Genomic DNA, 22,265 nt, shown 5'->3' with positions numbered 1-22,265 from the left:
TCCGAGATGAAAACAGCAGCAGCAACGGATAGCTCCGGGGCAGAAGGATTTCAAGTGGTGCAGTCTGGCATCCTGCAAACTCTTTTAGAAAAACACCTCCCCGCTGTATCACATGTACAGTGCGACTCCGGCACGCCTTGCTGCATCAGAAAACCTGCGGAAAGAAGAGGACCTGTCCTGAGATGACTGTTGCAAATATCTTAACAAGAGACCAATCGCACGCAACTATGCTTTTAAGTCGGATTCAAGAGGTAAATTAAATCCAGAGCTCTGAACATAGGATCACGAAGTTCTCTCTCTCTCTCTCTCTCTCTCTCTCTCTCTCAAAAAAGATTCGCTCTGTCACCTGATAGGCTACAATAGAGAGAATAACTCATTTATTTTGAGTTCATGGTATATATCCATGAAGAAAAAGTGGGCCATACATTTTAATGCATTTATTTTGTATTATTGTCATTATTGAATACATGTATATTTCAAGTAGCCTACAGTTGATGTTGGCTTCACCAAGCATGACACAGCATGAAAATATCTAATTTGATGTGTTTCTCCATGGCTAGATAACACCACAACACCTGCCTTAGAAACACTGAAAACATGGTTGTCTGATGTTTATTATGAAGGGTAGGCCTGATAAAGGTATTCAGATCAATAAAATGTAAGGACATTGAAGTTTAACAAACCTTTTACAGGTGAGTAGAAATACGAATTGCTGTCTGTTTGATGTCTGTCGCATCTGGATGTGTGAGTGTGCTTTCCAAACATTTCACCTGAAGCCAGGCTATAGAGCATTTCAAATGGACTGCTAATAACAGGAAATGACTGCATTGCTTTTTTCCACAAATGTTGGTCACCACCTGTCATTCAACTTACCGTAAACAATACTGTATATTATGTGGACATACTGTACATGGAGGCTATAATTAAGTGAAGAGAATTTAGAAAGATACCCACCCCAGATTCATAGAAATGTGAGTGACCATAGGCAAAGCTAACCCCCCCCCCCCCCCCCTCACATACTGTACCACACACCCACAATTGATTTGGCAAATCTCATTAGGATGAGAGCTTACTCATGACTCAGAGGGCTGTGTTTACTGGCTATGCTGCTGGATCTCCCGTCTCACAGGAACAACAAATCATCCCTCCAAAACCAAATTAGATATCTATTAGATCTAGATTGGATACGTTCCAAAAACAACTGTATGTCAGAGTTCATCTTCCGTTCCTCTGCAGAGAATCAACCTAATTGTGCGACTGTTGCTGTAACATCCAGGTCCTCGTGATGTACAGTGAGTGTGGATGGAATCATGTGGTTGTCGTATCCCAGTGTTGTGAACTTAATGTATTGTATGGCCAGATGCAGGCCCACGGTGGAGATAGTTTAAATCTGCTACTGTTGTTGTTGTTTTTGTTGTCTGTGTTACCTGAAGTTACAGTACCCTAAATGCTATACAGTAGCCTATTGCAACACATCCCGGACGAGCCCTACCTTTGAGCACTGCTGTATAGCTGGGAAATAATTGCAATGCTACTGCCTGTGAAGTTGACACAGCCTATTCAACAGACATAGTCCTTGTGGTCCTCTGTGGCTCAGTTGGTAGAGCATGACACTAACAATGCTTAGGTTGTGGGTTTGCTTCCTGCTGGGGACCATATATAGTGATAAATGTATGCACTCACTGCAATGTAAGTTGCTTTGGATAAAAGCATCAGCTAAATGGCATATATATATAAGCTAATGGATCACATGGAAAACATCTAGCCACTGTTCTGTTTCCAAACCTGCCTGTCCTCAGACACCAAGAGGTTGGTTAGTGACAAGAAATACTGCAGTTTCTTTTATGATTGAAATAAATGTAGTTTCATAACAGATTGTGTTATACAATAACTTGTGAACATTTATGTCACTAGGGGGCTTTTAATGTTTTCAATGCATTGTGCCTTAAGTGTATGATTTAAAAAAAATAAAAATTAGATTAGATTTACAGTTCTTAGATTTTAGAAATCTAACATTATAAGCCCCCTTGCTGCATTTACAACTAAATGGGCTTTTACCGCATGTTATTCTGAGAATGTAATTTCATTAGTTTGAAGACCAAGGAATTCAGGGTGTGAACTGAAATTCCAATTCAAGAATTATTTTATTTTTTTCATAAATAGAAAAATCATTTGAAAAATTATTTCCATTTGTGTATTGGAATTTTCTAATCACTTCCTGAGTTGAGGTTATTGAATTGGAAATTACCACAACCCTGTACTATTATACTAAACAATCACAGCTCTATGCATGTAAGTACACACTACCAAGGGTGTAACCGGCCAAAAGCATGCTGTAATGACAGCGCACTGAACATGGAGCGTCTAGTGTCTAATGTTATTAAGAAAAGCAATTCTACATGAGTCCTATGTTCGAAAAGACAAAGAGGTACAGAACTGCCAGGGTTGACCTCTTTCTAACCTCAGTTAAGGTGCTGTAATGATTAAGCCAGTGTAAGACGGGGACACTGTCTTATTTTATTTCTTAAACAACCACACCTTTAATTCACCATCATGAAACACTAACAGTAGATGGTTGATCTTGAGTGCAGAGGGAAGATGCTCCTGATCCTACCAATGATTTCTATCATATCAAGTCAGTCCCTGCACCTGCACTACTCTTTCTACAGTACCACAAAATATTTTAAGATAAAGTAAAACCAGTTTTCAGAATAAGCAGTTTAAGTGTGCAAGCAGTCGTTTTTTAAACAAAGACACTGTGTAAACATTGCTATGGCAGGTTGGATTGAGTTCCAACCTATGTTTATTTTGTTCTAAATTGACATTAAAAAAAATAGCCCATCTGCTTATTAGCTAACACAACAACGATGATGTGTCAACTAAAATGGCACTTTAACAACAATGGGCGTGTCAGGGGGCAAAAGCATAAAATAGTAAAAGCATAAGAACTTTGCCTCAAAATAGAGAGAATTAAAATCAACTGACTGGTAAAATGTTATTCTGGAGAGAAACAGACTTATTCATAATGAAATTTGGAGATTAAACAGGGACATGTGAACTGAGCAACATCACGAGCATGGTAAACATCCCCACATAGAACACTCTGAGATGGTTGTCTTATGTTGCTTGCCTTCCTAGGATTTCTTTGATAATTCAATGTTCATCAGCTGAGAACAAATCCATGTGTGTCTGGAAAAAGTATGACCTTCTGCCCAAAGTGCAGTATCTGCTGCTGTGATATTAGTGCTTGGGAGATGACGGCGTTGTTACTGTCAGACGTTTGTTGTTTGGCTTAATGTACAATACTGTGGATAAAGGCTTATTTTCTTCTAAACAGTGCTGAAAATCACTGTAGCTGTCTCATGGATTGCCCTTATGCAGAATTCCCCATCAACACTTGCCAGTCGACAAGCTCTCAAGGGCCACCCTCTTTTCTCTCCGCCATTTCTATTACATAACATGAGGATTGTGATCATGTGATCCATTAGCAGATGACTGAAGGAAAGACAAGAGGCCAAGTTTAAAACAGTCATGAGCATGGAGCTTGGCAGGGTCATAAAAGCAGTGATATCCAACCATATGCCATGGTGCTAGGCTAGGAAAAGCTTTATATTAAAAAACAGCAACAAACATGCATAAAGCGAAGTCTAGGGAAATATCGGAGCACAGAAACAGAATCTCTGAACACATGACAAACATAAATGTTAATTCAATAACAGGGCTTGAAACACTGGTGTTGCTGTGCAAATCCCCATACTAAGCTAATGGGATCAGTTAATTAGAGTCACAACTCACAGCTAGGGTAATTGAAAACAGCTGATGTTTTCCTCAGTGCTTACACAGCAGTATAACCCTCAAGTCTGAGGTGATATGTTATACTGTACATAAACCATAAGCGAGGGTACTCTACCTGTGTAGAATATCTGTCTGTCTAATTGAAATACAATATCTGTCCATCCACTCATCCATCTATCTCTCTATCCTTCCACCTATTCATTCACCTATATGTCCATTGTATTTAGAATAGTATCACTGGAATAAGACATTATCAACAGTGCAAGTCTTTTTAGCATGTAAATAATGTTGGGAAAAACCTTAAAAGCCACATCACAAAAAGAGGCAGAGGACATCTGTTACGGAGTCATCCACAAACTCTTACTGAAGCAGATGTGCTGTTGTACATGTAAATGTAATTGTACTAACTAGTTTATCCCTTCAATCTCTGGAATTCTTCCTTCTCTAATAGGGGTACGGAGGTACCGTTAGGAAAACATGATTGAACATGTCATGGAATACATCGAAATGAGTATGTCTAGCTGTACAGTATGCTGTCTGTATGCATTAAAAAACTTTTGAAAGACCAAATTCTGGGCCACTGCTCCTGATGGACTGTGTGCAGCAATGCTGATGAGTCATCGTATATACAAAGAAATCTCTGTCATACAAAGACTGTCACTCGTATATAGTTTTTTTTATATCAATATGATAATGTTCTCCAACTTATAGCTTGTACAATAAACTACTGTTTACTACCCATCTAAAGAGGACGCTAAAACAGACAATAAATTGAATTACTTTGAGTAAACATGTGAGGACTGGTTTAACAAACACATTTAGGTATTATATAATCTAAAATGACATCTATTTCCTGAAAACATTATGAGGTAAGTAAATCAAATAAATTGCCATATTGTATTAAGCAGTTACTATGGTTGTATGCTACTTATGTATTGTACAGTAGGCCAACATGTAATTTTAGTGTCTGTAGTATAGCTTCAATCAAGTTGACCCTAACACTAACCCATGATATATCACATTGGGGGTGACATTGGGTCAATTTAGAAAATCCATAAGAATGAAAGGTAGAAAAATTGCTCTGCCACCCACACCTGCCCCACAGAGCCTATGATAGAAAACGCTTATACAGACAACAGATAGAGCGTAACTTAAATGAAGACACAGTTATGTCAATGGTCTAGACGTCCATCTCACCAAATGAACAATCAACAGATGGGGAGCAAAGTGGGGCCACACATCATGGCTGTAAGCACAGTATCACATACACTGACTGAAACAGTGTGACTGTTTAAACTGCATCATATTATGTTTATTTCATTGAGTACATTCACAAAATAACCAACATTTTCTAGACCAAGGTTTGAATAGATAAACAGAATTTGATTTATGAAATCGGAGTGACCTCTATATGAGATAGTTGAGGAATTTATTAAACTTAGGCAACATTGAATTCACATGACTAGAGGGGAGATGACTGGCTAGCAAGGGGAAGCAACTGCTTCTTATAAAACTCATGGAGCACAGTTCCTATTTATCAAAATATTTTGTGAATAAAATCAGTGTCACCTGACTGAAAATTACTAATTCGATTTAAATTAGACTCGAGTACTGCATTGCATTGCTGCTGATTATTGTCATTCGTTTGACTAAATCCTTGGTTTTACCTTGTAATACAAGAGAAAGATGCAGTGAAGGTAAATATAAACCAGTCCATATATAAGAAACACTTGATACATCTAATGTGACATTTCATTAATGGATTGAATACATCTTGCAATACACTTCGAGGTGTCAATGAAAGTCAAGGAAGCCATTTTTAGGCTGAAAACCTTAGGCTTGCCAAAATCAACAGTTCATCAACTTTTAACAATGTACTAGAGTATATTTTTCTTTTGCTGTAAAAAAATATGATATTTCACCATTTGTTAACACAGGACTTTGCTTTGTTGGATCCATATCCCAGTTAGTAATGAAAATACACACTTTAAGATAAGAAAGCATTTCTACATTAGTTCAAAATACCCTTCATCCCTGATCTCATAGCTCTATCACCACCTTGTGGCAGAACTGTAACGGCATTCTCAATAGTGGTGCTGAATAATGCTTTGTGGAATGTTTTTGTAACTTGAACCATTTTTGTATAGCATAAGCATGAACCGTTTTATATTTTATACATCAAAGTGTATTACAGATTTCTAGAATGCTCAGTAAGGCACAGTTTTCTCTTGGGCATGTCCTCTATGGAGAGGCATGAGTCACTTGAGAACTTATTCCCCCTACTGCCCAAAAGACACATCCTATTCAGTCAGTGCTGTGCATCCAGTCCAATGGCTTTTTTTTCAATACTTAAACCACATCAAAAGCCCCTGTGACAAATGGAAGCTGCATGACCAGAGTCTTATATAGATGGCTCTGGAAATGACTGTATCACGCAACAATGCGCTGTCGAAAGATCCTCACTTCAACTACATTTGACAGTCAGCTGACTGGTGAGCACATAGAATAGCCCACTTACAGTTCATGTGGTTACACTAACAGGAAATGATAACACTGAACTAAATCTATGGCAAAACTCTGAATTTGTTTGATAGTACCGCAGTTTAAAGCCTGTACCTTAATCATGGTGTTGGTAAAATAATAGAAGTTATCCTGATAGGAACATTTCTGTCATGTGTTGTTGTACATTAACTGTTTTGTTCCTTTGACCACTCCTTCTTGGTAGATTACATTTCTGCAACACTTCCTCCTTTTTTACTCACATTCCTTTGGTGTCCAGTATCAGTGTATGTCATGTGAACTTGTAGATTGTATCTTGAACACATTTGCCTCTAAATCCATTTTAAAAGACCTGGGTTGTTCAATGCAAACATCGCTACACCTGCCACAACACCCAGTCATAACTAAATGTGAGTTGAGTCTACTGTGAGTTGAGTCTACTGAGGCTGTGTTTAGGATTATAACTTGTGTTGATGGGTTTAAGATTCAGTTTAAGTTAAGGTGACTAAAGCAGATGTCAAAAAAGAGGTTCCATCCTGTCAGACATTTTTATTTCATTTAACCTTTATCTCACCAGGGGGACCCATTGAGACCAAAGTCTAATTTTCAATGGTGCCCTGGTTACAAAACATTTTTTGAAACAATACAAAAACATCACACATCAATACAAATTCAATACAAAAACATCATACATTCACACATTAAAACTGATAAACATTGTGGCAACATCCTTTAAAAATATGCACAGACCTCGACCTCAACCTCACTTATCATATTTTTTTAACTTGCCCGAAGAGACTAAGGCATCCAATTTGATGGTCTCTTAACACTCATTCCAAGCTCTAGGGGCTCAGTAACTAAAAACTAAAGTTTTTCCCAGCTCAGTTCTGACTCAAGGGGCCTCAGGAACTAACCTATCCTGAGATCTTATTTGGTGATGACTAGAACGCCATGTGATGAGGGATGCCAGGTAGCGAGGTAGCCTTTGTAAGATTGCTTTATAAATACACAGGAGCCAATGCTGCGTTCTCCTAGCGGCCAGGGGTGGCCAGCCCACTGCCTGATATAGATTACAATGATGCGTTCTAAAATGATCACCAGTAATAAAACAACGTGCTGAATGATAAACAGTGTCAAGCTGTTTCAAGGTGGTAGAGGCAGCGTGCATATAGATAATGTCGCCATAGTCAAGTACTGACAGGAAAGTAGACTGTACTAAAACTTTCCTGTCATCACGCATGTTTTGTTTGTCTCAAAAACAATCTCTTTATTACAGCATGGAGGCATGGCCTAAACTCATAATGCCTCATTCCATAGTTCATGTGATGTGACAGGAATGTTGTCAGAATCTAACCTGGCCATTCAGCGATGATAGCTAACATAACAGAGTTCACCTGCTCATTTTACATTTACCTGCAATCGCAAAGAGTTTATCCCGTGGTTTTAATGAGCTCTAGAGAAGCTACCAGCACCCTAAGATATCAAACATAGATGGTGACCAATCCTCATATTGGAAAGGCAATCAAACCAAACTCTATAAGATTAATTGGGAAAGTATTAGATGGTCTATGAATAAAACTGAACATTGGGATCTTTTGCTTTTGTAGATTAAGTGATACTGCAATTAACAAGGTAAGTCATAGTGCATAGTATATTATTGTGGATACAGTACTTCAGTTTATCTCACATTACTGTGGGGACAGTACAATTGTATGTACCGAAATAGGATTTCCCACTTTGTGGTTGACCATACCAAGTAATTTCTATGACAAAATCGTTCTGCTTTTGCGAATGTTGCAAATAATTTCTTGTTTCATGTTGAAAGTCATTTTCATCCCAATTCAATGTTTTGGTGGTATATTATTCAACAAGAGTGAAGTTCATCAACATGTATAATCTATCAATCTATCCGTTTGTAAGAGTAAATGTTCTCAATATACTGTCAAAGTCACAGTACAACCATTCAAAGCAAACCATTTTCTGTAAAACGGGAAGCAAAACAATGTTCATGCAATGTTTATCATAATGCACATATCCCTATATTAATGCACATATCCCTATATTTTCTTTAATACTACTGTTAATACACTGCACATATCTGTACATACTGTACATACCTGTTTATACTGTTCATACGGCATTCCATATTTATATTTATTCTGCTATCTACCTTAATGTTACTGTTAATACATATATACTGCTAGACTGCATTACCTATACAGCTCATATGCTGCTACACTGTTCATACTGAAACCTATTTATTCTGCTTATAATGCTACTGCTTACTCATATACTGCTTACACTGCACTACTTATACTATACTGCACTACTTACTGCTCATATACTGCACTACCTGTATATACTGTTCATTGCACTTTCTGCTATTTTGCACTTCTGGTTAGACGCTAACTGCATTTCGTTGTCTCTGTACTTGTGCTCTGCACAATGACAATAAAGTTGAATCTAATCTAATCATCAGATCTCAGCGATAGAACAAACTTGTTCAGTGAGTTGCATGATATGTTTATCATGATAGGGGTAAAATGGTCAGAAGGATCTCAGTGTTCATTACAGATTATCTAAAGAGCATTTTGAGAATACCAAAGCACATACATATGGTATTATAAACACCATGCTACTTTTGGAAATAGTGCATTCTCATTTCTTCTGTGCTAGCTTTAGATGCATGAGAACAATTGAAGGCCCATGACTCCTTCCTCCTCAGCATGTAAGGGATCCACAATACTGTACTGTATGTGCTTGTTCATTACAACAACACCCATCTACATTGACTCTCTCTTTTGGTTTCAGATATGAAGGACAGATTCAGCCACCTTCAGGAAGTGTTGAGTGAGCCTGGTGTTGAGGCCTCTAGCTCTGAGGCTTTCAGCACTGTGGAACTGGATGAACTGGCAGCTGATCCAGACCATGACCCAGATCTGGACGGTATCCTCCAGGAAGCCCAGAATGTACGCCAGGAGATCCAGCAGATCCAACACGACATCGGGCTGCTCAAGGAACAGAACTACCGCGTCTTGAACAACGCGTCGTACACCGGTGACATGGAGCGGGACTCCAATGCCATTGGAGTGGATATCAAACACAGAGGAGAGGCTGTGCTGCAGCAGCTACACAGGATGAATACACTGAGCAGGGAGCTCGAGGCCCAACGGGGTAGCACTGACCCTGTGGTGCGCATCGCTCAAACACAGTACATGTGCCTGAGCAACTCTTTCCGGGAGGTCATGTTCAACTACAATGAGACAGAGATGAGCCACAGAGAGAACTGTAAAAGACAGATCCAGAGGCAGATGGAGATAGTGGACAGAGAGGTCACGGCGGAGGAGCTGGAGGAGATAATGGAGAGTGGGCAGTTGAACATGTTCAACACCAGCGTCCAGGCAGATGGGAAGACGGCTCACTCAGCACTCACCCAGATAGCAAGTCGGCACAAGGACATGCTGGAACTAGAGAAGCGCATCCTGGGTATCCAGGAGCTCTTCCTGGATGTGGCTGTGCTGACAGAGGAACAAGGGTCTGTGATCAACAACATCCAGATTAAGGTCCAAAACGCAGACACAGCCATCAAGGATAGCAGGTTCCAACTTGAAAATGCCCAGAGTTACAACAAGAACAATCCTATCAAAAGACTATTCTGTTGCTGCTTTCCTTGTTCAAATTGATATACAGTATTGTAGAAATGTAATATAGAGGTATAATGATTTGGATGTAGATATAACATTTTTGAAATGTTGCCATGCAATGGGCCAGTAAATAACACAAGTGAATATTTGTCAATGCTACTAAAAATAACTGAACAATATTAACTTAAAATAGTACTCTGTATCAGTTCACATATTCAGCTCAGGACCCGCAGAGCCACTTCCGATTTTCCGCCGTAGGTTGAAAACCCATCTCTTCAACTTACATTTTAACAGTCCCTCCTAAAGACCGCTTCACCCTCACCCCCCCCCCCCCCCCCCCCATACTAACCCTAACCCCAACCCCGAGACCTCTTCTGCCCTGCTACCCCCATGTACAAGTTCTCTCCTGCTAATAAAATATATTTAATTGATTACGTTGTCTGATGATGACTGTTGGATAGATGATTCACTTACTTAAATAAATGTATTGTTGTAAGTCGCTTTGGATAAAGGCGTCTGCTAAATGCCATGAATGTAAAATTAATGTAATTCCTATATTTATACGTGTAACATTTGCAAATCACTAAATCACACCATGGCACACGACTCTAAAAAGAAGACAGTGGCCTATGAACAGTTTCACCCTTGTTTAAAAATGTGTCAGCAGTACAAATCAGCAAACGGCGTTGGAGGGTTTTACATGGTTTCAAATGTGGAAGCGTATACAGATCCTTCCGCATTTGTACCTGCTGCTGGTTCTACGACGCCAGTGGATGAGCAAAGTTAACGCAGCCGTGAAGTTGGGAAGTCCCATAGTCAGTGGGCTAGTTCCTGTCAATGATGAAATAAGTAATGACTGTAATAAGAGAAAGGGGGAAATGGTTCTCAGAGCATTAGTCTGCCCTGTTTTAATTATTTTTGCATTATACGGCAGTCTGCGCAGAACAACATAAGGTAACGTGTTTTCTGTTTGAGCTGATCAAGTTTCTTGTCATCTTCATGTGCGAGGTTGTGTTGAAAGCAATTTGCTAATCGAATTGATTATCAGGGCTGGTATACGAGCATACCTTTGAGGGATTGTGGATTACAGTTACATTTCTTTATTAAATTAACTGAATTATTCTGTAATGTTGTCTATAATTGTCTATAACAATAAATGTCGTAATGTCTGCGTGCAATGTGTTGTTAAAATCAGACCTTTGCTTTGCTGTTGTGGGCACAGAACTGTTACATCGCATTGTCATTTGTAAAAACATGTGTACTATTGATATCCAATGATTGATTGGGCTGGATAATATGCTTCATAACTAACTTCTCAATGGGGTTCTTTGATTTTGTTAGGAAGTCACCGCCCAATGTAATACAGTCATATCGAAAATGCATTCCATTTCCTATCAAAGAATTTAGGCCTATGGGTCTCTCTCTGTCCTTCAGTTTACATATGTCTCCACACCAACATAATACCAATGTGTGCACTGTAAGTGAAAACCTTTGATTTGCTCAGGCAAAATATTTGATCCAAGAATTTCAAAACATCTCACTTTTGTTTCTGTGTTGCATGATCCCTCCTGCTGTTTGCTTGAGCCACTTGAGGTGTTTGCTGGTTGAAGTTTCAACTGGACATCAGCATGATATTTTTTCCTTCTATTGCAGGTGAGATGAGAGACAGACTGTGTGACTTGGGGGGAGTCATAAATAATCCTCTGGACGCCAAAGATTATGAAGACAATGGAGATGAGGGTGAGAGAGAGCAACATGCTATGGTGGAGGTGGAAGACCTGATAGACACCATCTTCAAAGAAGCCCAGTCAATGCACAAGGAGATAGCCCTGCTGAGGATGGATGTGAAGTGTCTAGGTAAGCAGAATACTCGTTTCCTCACCTCTGTCAGACGAATAAGCAGCATCAAACGAGACTCCAACGCCCTCGCCCGAAGTATCAAGGTTCGAGGGGAGGGCATCTTTGCACGGCTAGAGAAGTTGGGGACACAGAGCAAGGAGCTAGAGGAGAAGCATGGGGCCCAGTCAGCTCTGGTGCGCATGGTGCGCTCCCAGTATGTCTCCGTCACTACTTCCTTCCATAATGCCATGTCTGAATACAACGAGGCTGAAATGGTCCAGAGGGAAAACTGCAAGACCCGCATCCAAAGGCAAGCAGAGATCATGGGAAAGGAACTGACCAGTAACCAGGTAGAGGAGATGATCGAGACAGGCAAGTGGAACTTGTTCACGGAAAACATCCTAACTGATGGGCGAACAGCCCGATCGGCTCTCAATGAGATCGAGAACCGCCACAGGGAGCTTGTTGACCTGGAGAGCCGCATCCGGGAAATTCATGACCTCTTCTTTCAACTGGCCCTGCTGGTAGAGGAACAGGGATGTATGCTGGACAACATAGAATCAAATGTATGTGCTACGCAAGACTATGTAGGCAAGGCCACAGCTCATGTCAAAATGGCTGTGAAATACAAGAAGGCAAATCCGTGCAGACGGTTCTTCTGTTGTTGCTTCCCTTGTTGCAATAAGTGAGATAAATATCAGTGTTAATGATCTCAAGAAGATCTTACCATCATTCCCTATCAAAAGTGTTTTCATGGCCATCAAAATGTCTTTAAAAACATTTCAAATCAATATCTTATGCACTTGATCCATGATGTTTTAAAATGTATGCTGGTTTACATATGTATGTTGTTCGAATGGCAATGCATTGCTTATTTATAATGCAGTTATATAGCTTCCTCTCTCACTTGAAGATATTCTACATTAACACCCTCGCAGAGCTGGTCTGGAGAAAGGCCCAGTGTTTCAATGTGTTTCACAGGGCCTAGCATGCAAATTAGTACAGTGTGATATGGGGCACCTATGCTGTAGAATGTAATAGCATTTTTTTTTTTACATTTGCATGATGCTAGTACTGTAGTAAAAAAAAAAAAAAAAAAGGAGCCTGGTAACTTGTAATTGAGGGCCGTTAAAATGCTTATTGCTCTAAATGTAGACACATCCACAGTCCATTAACTTTCATTGATGTTTGATTTGACTATAAAATGTGGATGTTTTGTATTTATTTGTTTTAGGAATTGTGATGTATGACAGGATACTTTTATCTAAATAATAAATGCTCTAGAATTGCCTTTTAATTTGTATTTGAGCATTCATTTTCAATGCACAGGGTAAAATCCTGTTTGTTACAATTGAGTTTCTTCTTTGCAATATTACCAGAACAATTGCAATAGGCGTTGCAATTTAATGTGGTTCAACCTTGTTGCTACATGTTGCAATTCAGTGAACCCAACCCTCCTGACTCATCTGCGCTTTTCATAGTTGAAGAAACAATAATATGTCTCTATCTTTCCATTCTACTGTGCAGATCACATGAATAATAGATCCCATGCAGATGATGCTATATTTCCAGTGTACAGAATGGGTATAAAAAGAGAGAATTATTCAACACACACAGCCCTCATAGGCTGCATTGACATGTTGTTTCCCTATCCCACTATTAGGGTGGGATATTTGTCTTTGCTTGACATTCACCCTCTTCAACTCCATGCCCCTTACTATCAGACATTCATAGCACTTGTTAAATATTGAAATATAATTTTCCATGCTGATGTTCATCTTTCCAAGAGGGTTAGACATTAGTGATCACTCACTCAGGGTGTACACATTAGTGATCACTCACAGGGTGTAAGTGCCTGTGCTTGTAGGCTATGTGTAGGCCCAGTGAAGCTACTGTTGTGAGAAACCTCAAAACTAAAAGAAATACGTTCAAGGGACACTAGACCAACACAAAACTAGTTAACTTGTTACTTGTTTACGTCGCTCACTGTAGCTTCCGCGATCATGCTGCAGCTCCCAGGATGTACCACGATTCACTTCCAGCCATGATGACGTTATTGAGAAAACGTTTTGATTTCCATCGGAACAAATAACAACATGCATTATTTGTAATACATTTTGTACGACGTTATGTATCTATTGTTTCACAACCTTAGTCGCCAACCAGGATGGCCGAGTGGTTAAGGCGTTGGACTTAAGATCCAATGGACATATGTCCGCGTGGGTTCGAACCCCACTCCTGGTAGAGTGCAAATTTTGATGAAAAGCTTGTTACAATGTTCAATTAATCGCATGTTACCTTGATTGTACCCTGATTGCGACATTGTGAAACAGACTTGAAGCGGGGACATAACAATAAACGTCAGTGTATGGGTATCTACCCCGCCCTGTTGGGAGCTAGAAAAAATTCAGTGCATCACAAACTAATCACAAACCTCATATCATGTAAGAAGATTATATTGGAATTCTACAATGTGTAGATCACCTTTTGCTGAATAATGCGTGTTTTTTCTTCAATGTCGTCTGATTATTATCATCAGAGGTTTCTACAGGATGACTAAATATGAGAACAAATATGAGACTATTGTGAATGTTTTAAATTATACTGTTGTGAACATTGTTTATATTCATTAACCTTAGTTTTCAGAAAATATAGTGTACTTACAGAGCTCCTATGACCAATATTGACCAGAAGATGTCAGTATCACACAGAAAAACACCCTAATCAATGATATTAATTTTTAATACACACAATATTGTGGGTGATGATATATCATGCTGTGTGTGTGAGAGAGAGAGGGGCAAAGACACAACATGTTGTTCATGTAGAAAACATATGTTTATTTATTGGTGATGCTTTTGATGATATATTTAAAGGGCCATACAATATGCCCACCAAAACAAAAAACTAAACAAATATTGTTATACAAAATTGTTTAAAGATACAAATTGTGATCTCATAGTTGCAGATGCTACCATGCAAGTAAAGTAAGACAAACCAAGACCCAGTGTATCCAGGCCCTGCAATACACACAACCTTGAAATGGTATAAGTGGAGGGAAAACATTACCCTATATCTTAAGGATTTATCCCACTTAAAAAAAAAACTAAAACAAAACATTTGAAGACATGTTTGTCAAATACTATGAAAATAACTTTCATTGAGTGGGTTTAATAAGAATGAAAATCAAACAACAGTATGTCGTGAGTTCTAACAATACCAGGCGAAGATAATAAAACACACTTAATGTAATCAAACAACTTCCAAAAAAATGCATCAAACCAACACACAAACTGTAAAATGTTCACTGTATCAAAATGTTTATAAATGTTAATTTCAACATGCGCTTTGATAAGTTTGCACCTGTTATTTTCAAGAGGGAATACAGTACTTCATTTCATGTTTTAGTATGTCTCTTATTCCTTTCTGAAAATAACAGATATAAACTGTAAACACATGTAAACTATTTGTGTCTGGCCCTCAGTTTTCTGTCCAAACTTTGTTCAAATAAACAGTAAATACATTTTTATTCAACACAAACATTTTTATAAATCACAATTCAAGACCAATATATTCAATCTTGCAACACACATTTCCAAAAGATTTTCAACTCAATCAAATTAAAGTAAATCAGTTAAAATGATGAGGGGAGGTTATTGATCATAATTCTAATATTGAAGACATGGAATATGTCAGTCCAACACTGCAACAACAAACATAATACTGAACGGTATATCAGTCCTAAGACCACACGACAAACATGACAAGCTTAAAGTGACTGACTGCTCAATTTGTAGCCTCACGTATCTTTCACACATACAGTACGAGAGATGGCCAGCACTTACTGATGCAGCTTCATGTTACAACCCTGAGACACCAACGACATTTGAACACAATGAATATGTAGTGCGAAGAGAAAAGTAAAGTTTAAAAACACAAATGTGATAAATTACAGACATGACGAACGCTCATTACCAAAGGCTAGCGTGTGCCCATTTAATTCCTGACCTGCAGGGTTCCCCAGGCTCTAACGCATCAATACAACAAACTATTCACACAAATGGTTAAACTACACCACTTGCATCAGATGAGGAACATAAGAGTAGACAAAGATAGCCTTCTGATCTTAACACACAACCACCTAAAAAAACAAAAAAAACACAACATAACTGTTAACAAGAAGACGATTTTAGTTCTACCAGTCAAGTCATCAAACGTCAATAATTCTAAAAATATTTAACTAAAACGTAATGGAGGGGTAGTGGACCGATGGTGGTTAGGAGAATTAAATAGCTACATACAAGAACACTTTCCTTGCTGCCATTTTGCACATTTTAAGATTGGTCTGGATCTTAAAATGCAGAGTTGGAGTATTGCCATCCAAAAATATCAAGATCCTCCAACTATGACTGAACAAAGGTATGATCAATGTAGGTATTGTGGTAGTTGTGTAAAAACCGTGCAAGACAATAAGATATCATAAATCTGGGGGCAATCGAGAAATCTCACTAAGATCTTCGTAAACCTCCCATGACCAGAAATCAAGTGTTTATCATAAGTTAAGGCTCCACTTTCTTTCAACGTCAACTCAGCACAGTACTAACTTGTTCATATAAAAAATAAAAAATTTAACATCAAAACATTTGTTTATTTACACATTGACAGAGTATGTAAAAGTAAATCTTCTTCAAATTACAAAGGTTTCACTGGAACAGTTCAGGCTCTTTCAGTCCCAACGGAAGAAATAAGAGCAGCACTTTTATTTGCTTATTGTAGTAATCACTCATGCAACTGGCTTGAGGACTGAGCGCAATGATCGTCCCTCTTTTGTGAGCTCCCTGGTGAAACACATGCAAGGCAGAGGGACGGCCTCCTCACGACGTGAAATTGTGTTAAACTTGCACTTCTTGAGATGGTCAGCCATGCTGGCAATGTTGGCAAACTTCCACTCATTCACTGTACCAAAAGCTGTGCTGAATCTCCACACCTGGTTGACAAACATAATAGCAATTTGTTAGTTACCATCAAATAATGACAACAGGTGAAGTTGAGTGGGTGGGTGTGTGTGTGTGTGTTCATTATTGTGCACGTGTACAAACAAAATCCCATCCTTTGTTTGTATTTATATTTCTTGTATGGCCCATTGTTTTGCAGCGTATGAAATGAGCTATACAAAGTTGTTTGATTTAGTGACTAACCTTGTCTTTTATCTGCCATGACGAGGATCCATCAGCATATCTTTTCTTCCCCCACAGCAGGACGACCATGCCACGCACCTGCAGCAGGCTAGAACACACGTCCCTCATGGTGCGGGACACTCTCGAAAGCTGGCACAGGCTGAAACCATCCAGGAAGGTTGCTACATGCTGTAACAGCTCGAAGGGAAGAGTGCTCAGGTGGTCACATTGGGTGCCATATCGGCAGGCATTTCTGGGCACGGTGTCCCCCTTCCTCGGCGGTAGGATGGGCTGCACCCCGAATGAGCCCAGGTGCCTGTCATGAATGATTCTGGAGCCCTGTACTGATGGACAGAAACGTCTTTGGGAGTAGGTGCAACCGTAGTACGCCAAGGGGCAGCGGTGTTCCATCCAGCCATTGAGTCCAGCATGGATATCTCCATGAACATTTTTGAAATGAGAGGAGAACTCATCTCTGCGGAACAATTGGCCGCACACAAAGGTGAACATAGAGCGCTGCTTGGTTTGGTAGCGGGCCACACATTCCAGCACCAGGTCCAGCCTGAGAGTGTGGAAGGGGCTCGGGTTTGAGAGCTGTGGGCTGGCGTGGTCACAGGCAGACGCTGAAGCAATGTCACCCACCATGGTGTTAGTTGCCAGTATGGCTGAGGGGAAGGAAAAAGTCTGAGTACCAAAGTCGATGCGGTAGCCATCTACAAACCTGCAGTCGGAGATCCCCCTTCCCCCTGGAGAGTCTCCCAGACAGAAGAGAAGGGCTGCAGTGATGAGGTCAATCCCATGGAGGCCCAGTGGGTCATCAACAACCTCAAGATCAGATGTGTCCACAGCCTTGTCCTCCATTTTTGCGCGAAACAAGTAAGGGACCGGCAGCAGGCTGTATGTATACATACGGAGCTTGCGCTCCAGACGTCTGTCACCAATTTCAATGGGCAGATGCTGTAACACATTGCTCTGTATCAGATCCGGCAGCGGAATAGGAAAATTAAGTGGTGGATGGGGCCCAGAGGACTCCCGTGCTACAATAGACATGGAATGAAAAGGCATCTCCGGTCTGATTTCAGAGGACCCGTTGATTTCAGGCCGTTTGGCTTCTGCTCTGACCAAATCCATCTTGTGACGTCTCAAGTGATTGTGGTTATTTCCTGTTTTGTGAAAGCCGTTACACAGAGGCCCCTCTGCAAGACCCATCATGTCATCCTTCTCCTCTTCATCTAAAGACTCAATCAGTTCATTTTGCTCTGCCCAGTCGCTCGCATCTCCCACCCTATCTGTCCCAACTCCACAGTCCACTCCTCCCACTGCTCCAAGCTCACACTCTGATTCAGAGTCACTTTCCTTCATTTCAACATTCTTCAAATCATCATCAACATAATGATCATGATTATCCCCATCACCATTTTCTCCATTGTGGAGCACCCCATTTTTTTTCTCAGTCTGTTCCCCGCTTAAATTTCCTATGATCAAATCAATTTCCTTTGCACTAGTGAGGATGTCTAAGGTAGCCGCAAAGCTTCTTGTCGTCTCTACTGAGGCCTTGTACAACTCACTATAGGACTCCTCATCCATATCCACCATTCCATTAGTCAGCGCTGCCTCTGGCACACTTGACAGTAACGGCATCTTTTCACTTTCACTTTTCACAGCTTCCTTATCTCCATTCTTTGACACGGTGGTTGTCACTCTGAGAGACTCCAGTAGCATCCTCTGATCCTGCAAAGCCAAGGCCATGTCTAGCTGGTCCACCACCTCAAAATCTTTGCTCAAGTTCTCATAGGATTTGTGGTCAGCGTAGCTCACAGGCCAGCGGTTCCATTCCATAGTGCAACACACTACACTAGCCGGGCACGTCTCCAGGTGCTCCGTCATCTTGAGCCGGGCGATTGTGAATGGGCATCCGAAACCACTGTTCAGACAAGGCACTCTTTCAAATGGGCATAGTAAACGATGTTCGTCCCCTTTGCATTTGTGGAAAACGGCACCACAGACGAGAGGGCAACCGATGAGGTCACAGGAAACACCAGTCTCTGGCCTTAACATACATCTCCTATTTACACAGTTCAGGCAGTGGACATGTAACTCCTCCATCTTTATGTGTTTGTATTGGTAATTCTACAGGTGCTTCTTGCAGCAAGGGGCGAAGTTGTCAACCCTGAAAGAAGGAAAAGAAAAAAGTATATTTCAAAACCTGTATTAGTGCACTGATTCCTTTTTTAATGTACTTATTATGGGGCAAGTGATCAACTCAATTAGGACAAATTCAACAACATAAACCAGTTGTTAGTAACATGCTGATACAATATCCAATTCACATGATCCTAGATATCAGCCTGGGCTTTCCAACTAACATGTGGCAATGAAGTCCTGTGCCTTAAAGGGCAGCATGTTTTGTAACTTGTGTCTGGCTGTAGTCTCTGGCTGTAGTCTCTGAATATGTTTACTAAACCTCTAAGCTGTAGCATGACATTTCACAACACTACTTGGGTTACATGGTCACACCAGTTCTTTGAGAACTGGAGGGAACATGACCTTTCACCCCAGGCTGTAAGAAGCAGCAGCCTGTTTATGACGCTTGGTAACAACAAAACCAGGACAGGAGGAATTTCACAAAACTGTCAGCTAGCCATGATGACAAGGAGAAACGTCGGGACTTGACTGGACATGACTAGGTTGTCTGGGCTGACATGAATAGTATTGGTCTGCATACCACAGGATGTCCATTTAAGAATATTTAACCTTGCCAACCGCCTAACGTTTGAGACGTGGGAATGTGAAAATGTACAATACCACTGGTGTGTTGTTACACATGACATGGCGAGCAATCAACCCAAGCATTTAGGCTAGGCTTGATAATTACTGCTGTTGTAATGTTTACCATTAAGTATAGCTTATATGTTATATTTTCTGGTTAAAACCTGCCACTGCCACAATGCCACTGATTCTTAGTCCAACCCCCACTCACCCCTACCAGCTAGCCTAGCTTGCAAGCTAACTAACTGCGCAAGCTAAACAAAAACAATGTTGTACGATTAGCCTTACAAGCTATTGTGAGTCAGCAAGCCTAGCAATAATCAACTTCTTCATCATGGACATCACAACTAGCATACTAGCCACGTTCAATCGAAGCCGAATTAGCTAGCTAACGAAGTGAATAATAGTAGAGGGAGCCGGTGGCTCCTTAGCTTAGTCTTGCTTAGTCCAACCAGAGAGAGTAGCTAAGATAGATGACCACTCAGTCATTTGTCCAACTCTCTGACATAGCTCACTTGCTAACTTTAGCAATTTTAGCCAGAGGTGTTTGAGCAACAACAGCTAATTGGCTAGGCGTGAAAAGGCTAGCTTGCAAACTAACTGACAAAGTTGTCTTACCCGTAGAAAACGATACACCGAATCGCTGTGTTGTGTCTTCTCCTTATCTTTAGTTTTCGGTAGCAACACTTGCTGTAGTTAATAGACTGTAATAGATTTGTCGGCTTCACGTATTCTCTTACGTCTTCCAGTCGGTGTTGTGTTGTAAAACGCAGGTTAGCTAAATAAAGTGGGGCGCAAGTGTATTGCGTCACTATGCAGCGGACCAGCAAAGTTTTGTTGATGCGTATGATGTGACTGAAAATAGAATGGGCCCGGGAATACCCCCTAGAATATTTTTTTACATATCACATGTCTAGCAATGCATTTCTTTGACAACAAAATATAATTTTGAATCATAACCAGCTCTTTAAACATCTTTATTTATTTATTTTCCTTACAAAAACAGTGAAAAACTGTGTATGGAAACTAGAATTCAGGCTGATAATACATTTTCATTGTTTTCATAAACTTCAAGTATTTCCACACTGACTTCGACTTTTTATTTACACTCTAAACTGTGTGTGTGTGTATGTGAGACAGAGAGAGAGAGAGAGAGAGAGAGAGAGAGAGAGAGAGAGAGTGAGTAAGTGGGTGTGTGTGTGTATGTGTGTGTGTGAGACAGAGAGAGAGAGAGAGAGAGAGTGAGTAAGTGTGAGTGTGTGTGTGTGTTCATTGTAGATTGATGTCAGTTCTCAGAGCAGCTGAATCAGGAGGCCACCTCTGAGATATGGTGAATGTTGGACAGGGTAAGTTGTGCATCCTGGGCTGGGTATGAGCGCCTGGAGCGCAGCCATAGCCTCCCAAACACCCCAGTGACCAGAAGCAGGATGGTCAGCAGGCCTCCAAGGACAAAGGTCTCCACAGGAGGGACACCTCCAGCATCTGCAGAGCAAGATCAGACAAATAAGCAGCTTCAGCAGTGGAGCCATGCTTCACTGGCATGGCTCCACTGTGCAAGTGTATTTTATCATTACACCTATGCTAGGTGTGAAGAAACTTTGTTTGTTCAAATTAATTTCAGTAGCTTTTTTCAAAAGTGCATCATCAATGCATTATCATCTTTGAGTTGAAAAATAAAAGGCAACCATTGGAAACATACTCAGGCTGGGTTTTTCACTTTGAGCCAGTAGTCGTTTGATTGGTCCATATGATACTGTATGGGATAAGGGGATATCTCTTCGTGTCCGCCCAAACCCATCTTCACCAGAACAGTTCTGTCACATGAAGGGTAGTGTCATCATACACATCAATCATAGAAACAGCTGAGGAGTTTAAACTAGGGATTTGAGCAGGCCAGTGAGTGAGAAGGGGTTGGGATCACTCACAGGCTGGCAAACTCCGGGCGTGTTGTGACAGATCTGGACATTGCAATGAAGAAAGACATCTCTGTAAGAGCTGCCCACAAACTTGAACATTTGTATCCTGAACATGGCCTCTGGACCTTGGCCATTTCTCAGCACCGCCAATGTCTGTTCGTTTGACAATACTGGGCAGCTGAGTGAGAGAGAGAGACACACAAAGAAGTCAGGGGAACGAGCCTATCAGTGAGAGGCAGCATGGGCAACTCCTGAAAAGGACATTATGTACACTTCAGAATGTGTTGGTTGGAAATACATTAAAATAAGTCACTATCATTACCGGTGGGCTATGTCAGCATCTTCAGTGTAAAAACATCAGAGCAAACCATCTAGACTAGTCATTCCACAACATGTGAGAGTAAATCACTGTCATTGTAACAAATCCGTCTCCCATAATGGAAAAGTATCAATGTGAAGGTCAATATGAAATGATTCCAGGCAGCATAAGACAGACCGCCCTGATTGTTTTCTCCTCAGACACGGTACACAGAGCTCCTAATGCATTTGCAGACACGGTAAACAGAACTCCTAGTGCATTTCATTGCTATGCTGTTGCTAACAATACAAAATACTCCCTGGTTGTC

General features: G+C 40.5%; 2 protein-coding genes across 2 annotated transcripts; one reads left to right on the top strand and one right to left on the bottom strand.

Annotated features, from left to right (window-relative positions):
- Positions 1 to 7,675: 7,675 nt before the first annotated feature.
- On the top strand, positions 7,676 to 13,074 carry stx11a (syntaxin 11a). The gene is made up of 3 exons (XM_083683504.1): positions 7,676 to 7,926; positions 9,106 to 9,972; positions 11,592 to 13,074. The coding sequence occupies exons 2-3, from the start codon at positions 9,108 to 9,110 to the stop codon at positions 12,464 to 12,466; spliced, it is 1,740 nt and encodes a 579-aa protein (XP_083539630.1). The 5' UTR covers positions 7,676 to 7,926; positions 9,106 to 9,107; the 3' UTR covers positions 12,467 to 13,074.
- A 1,526-nt stretch (positions 13,075 to 14,600) lies between these two features.
- On the bottom strand, positions 14,601 to 19,060 carry fbxo30a (F-box protein 30a; the record flags this gene model as incomplete). The annotated part of the gene is made up of 2 exons (XM_083684171.1): positions 14,601 to 16,764; positions 16,976 to 19,060. 2 exons carry the CDS (start codon positions 19,058 to 19,060, stop codon positions 16,561 to 16,563), a joined length of 2,289 nt encoding a protein of 762 aa, XP_083540297.1. The 3' UTR covers positions 14,601 to 16,560.
- Positions 19,061 to 22,265: the final 3,205 nt, after the last annotated feature.

This window comes from Argentina silus (assembly GCF_951799395.1).
Source record: "Argentina silus genome assembly, chromosome: 13".
NCBI classification, from domain to species: Eukaryota; Metazoa; Chordata; class Actinopteri; order Argentiniformes; family Argentinidae; genus Argentina; species Argentina silus.
The sequence above is the reverse complement of the archived record's forward strand: the minus strand, read 5'-3'. Positions and strand labels throughout refer to the sequence as shown.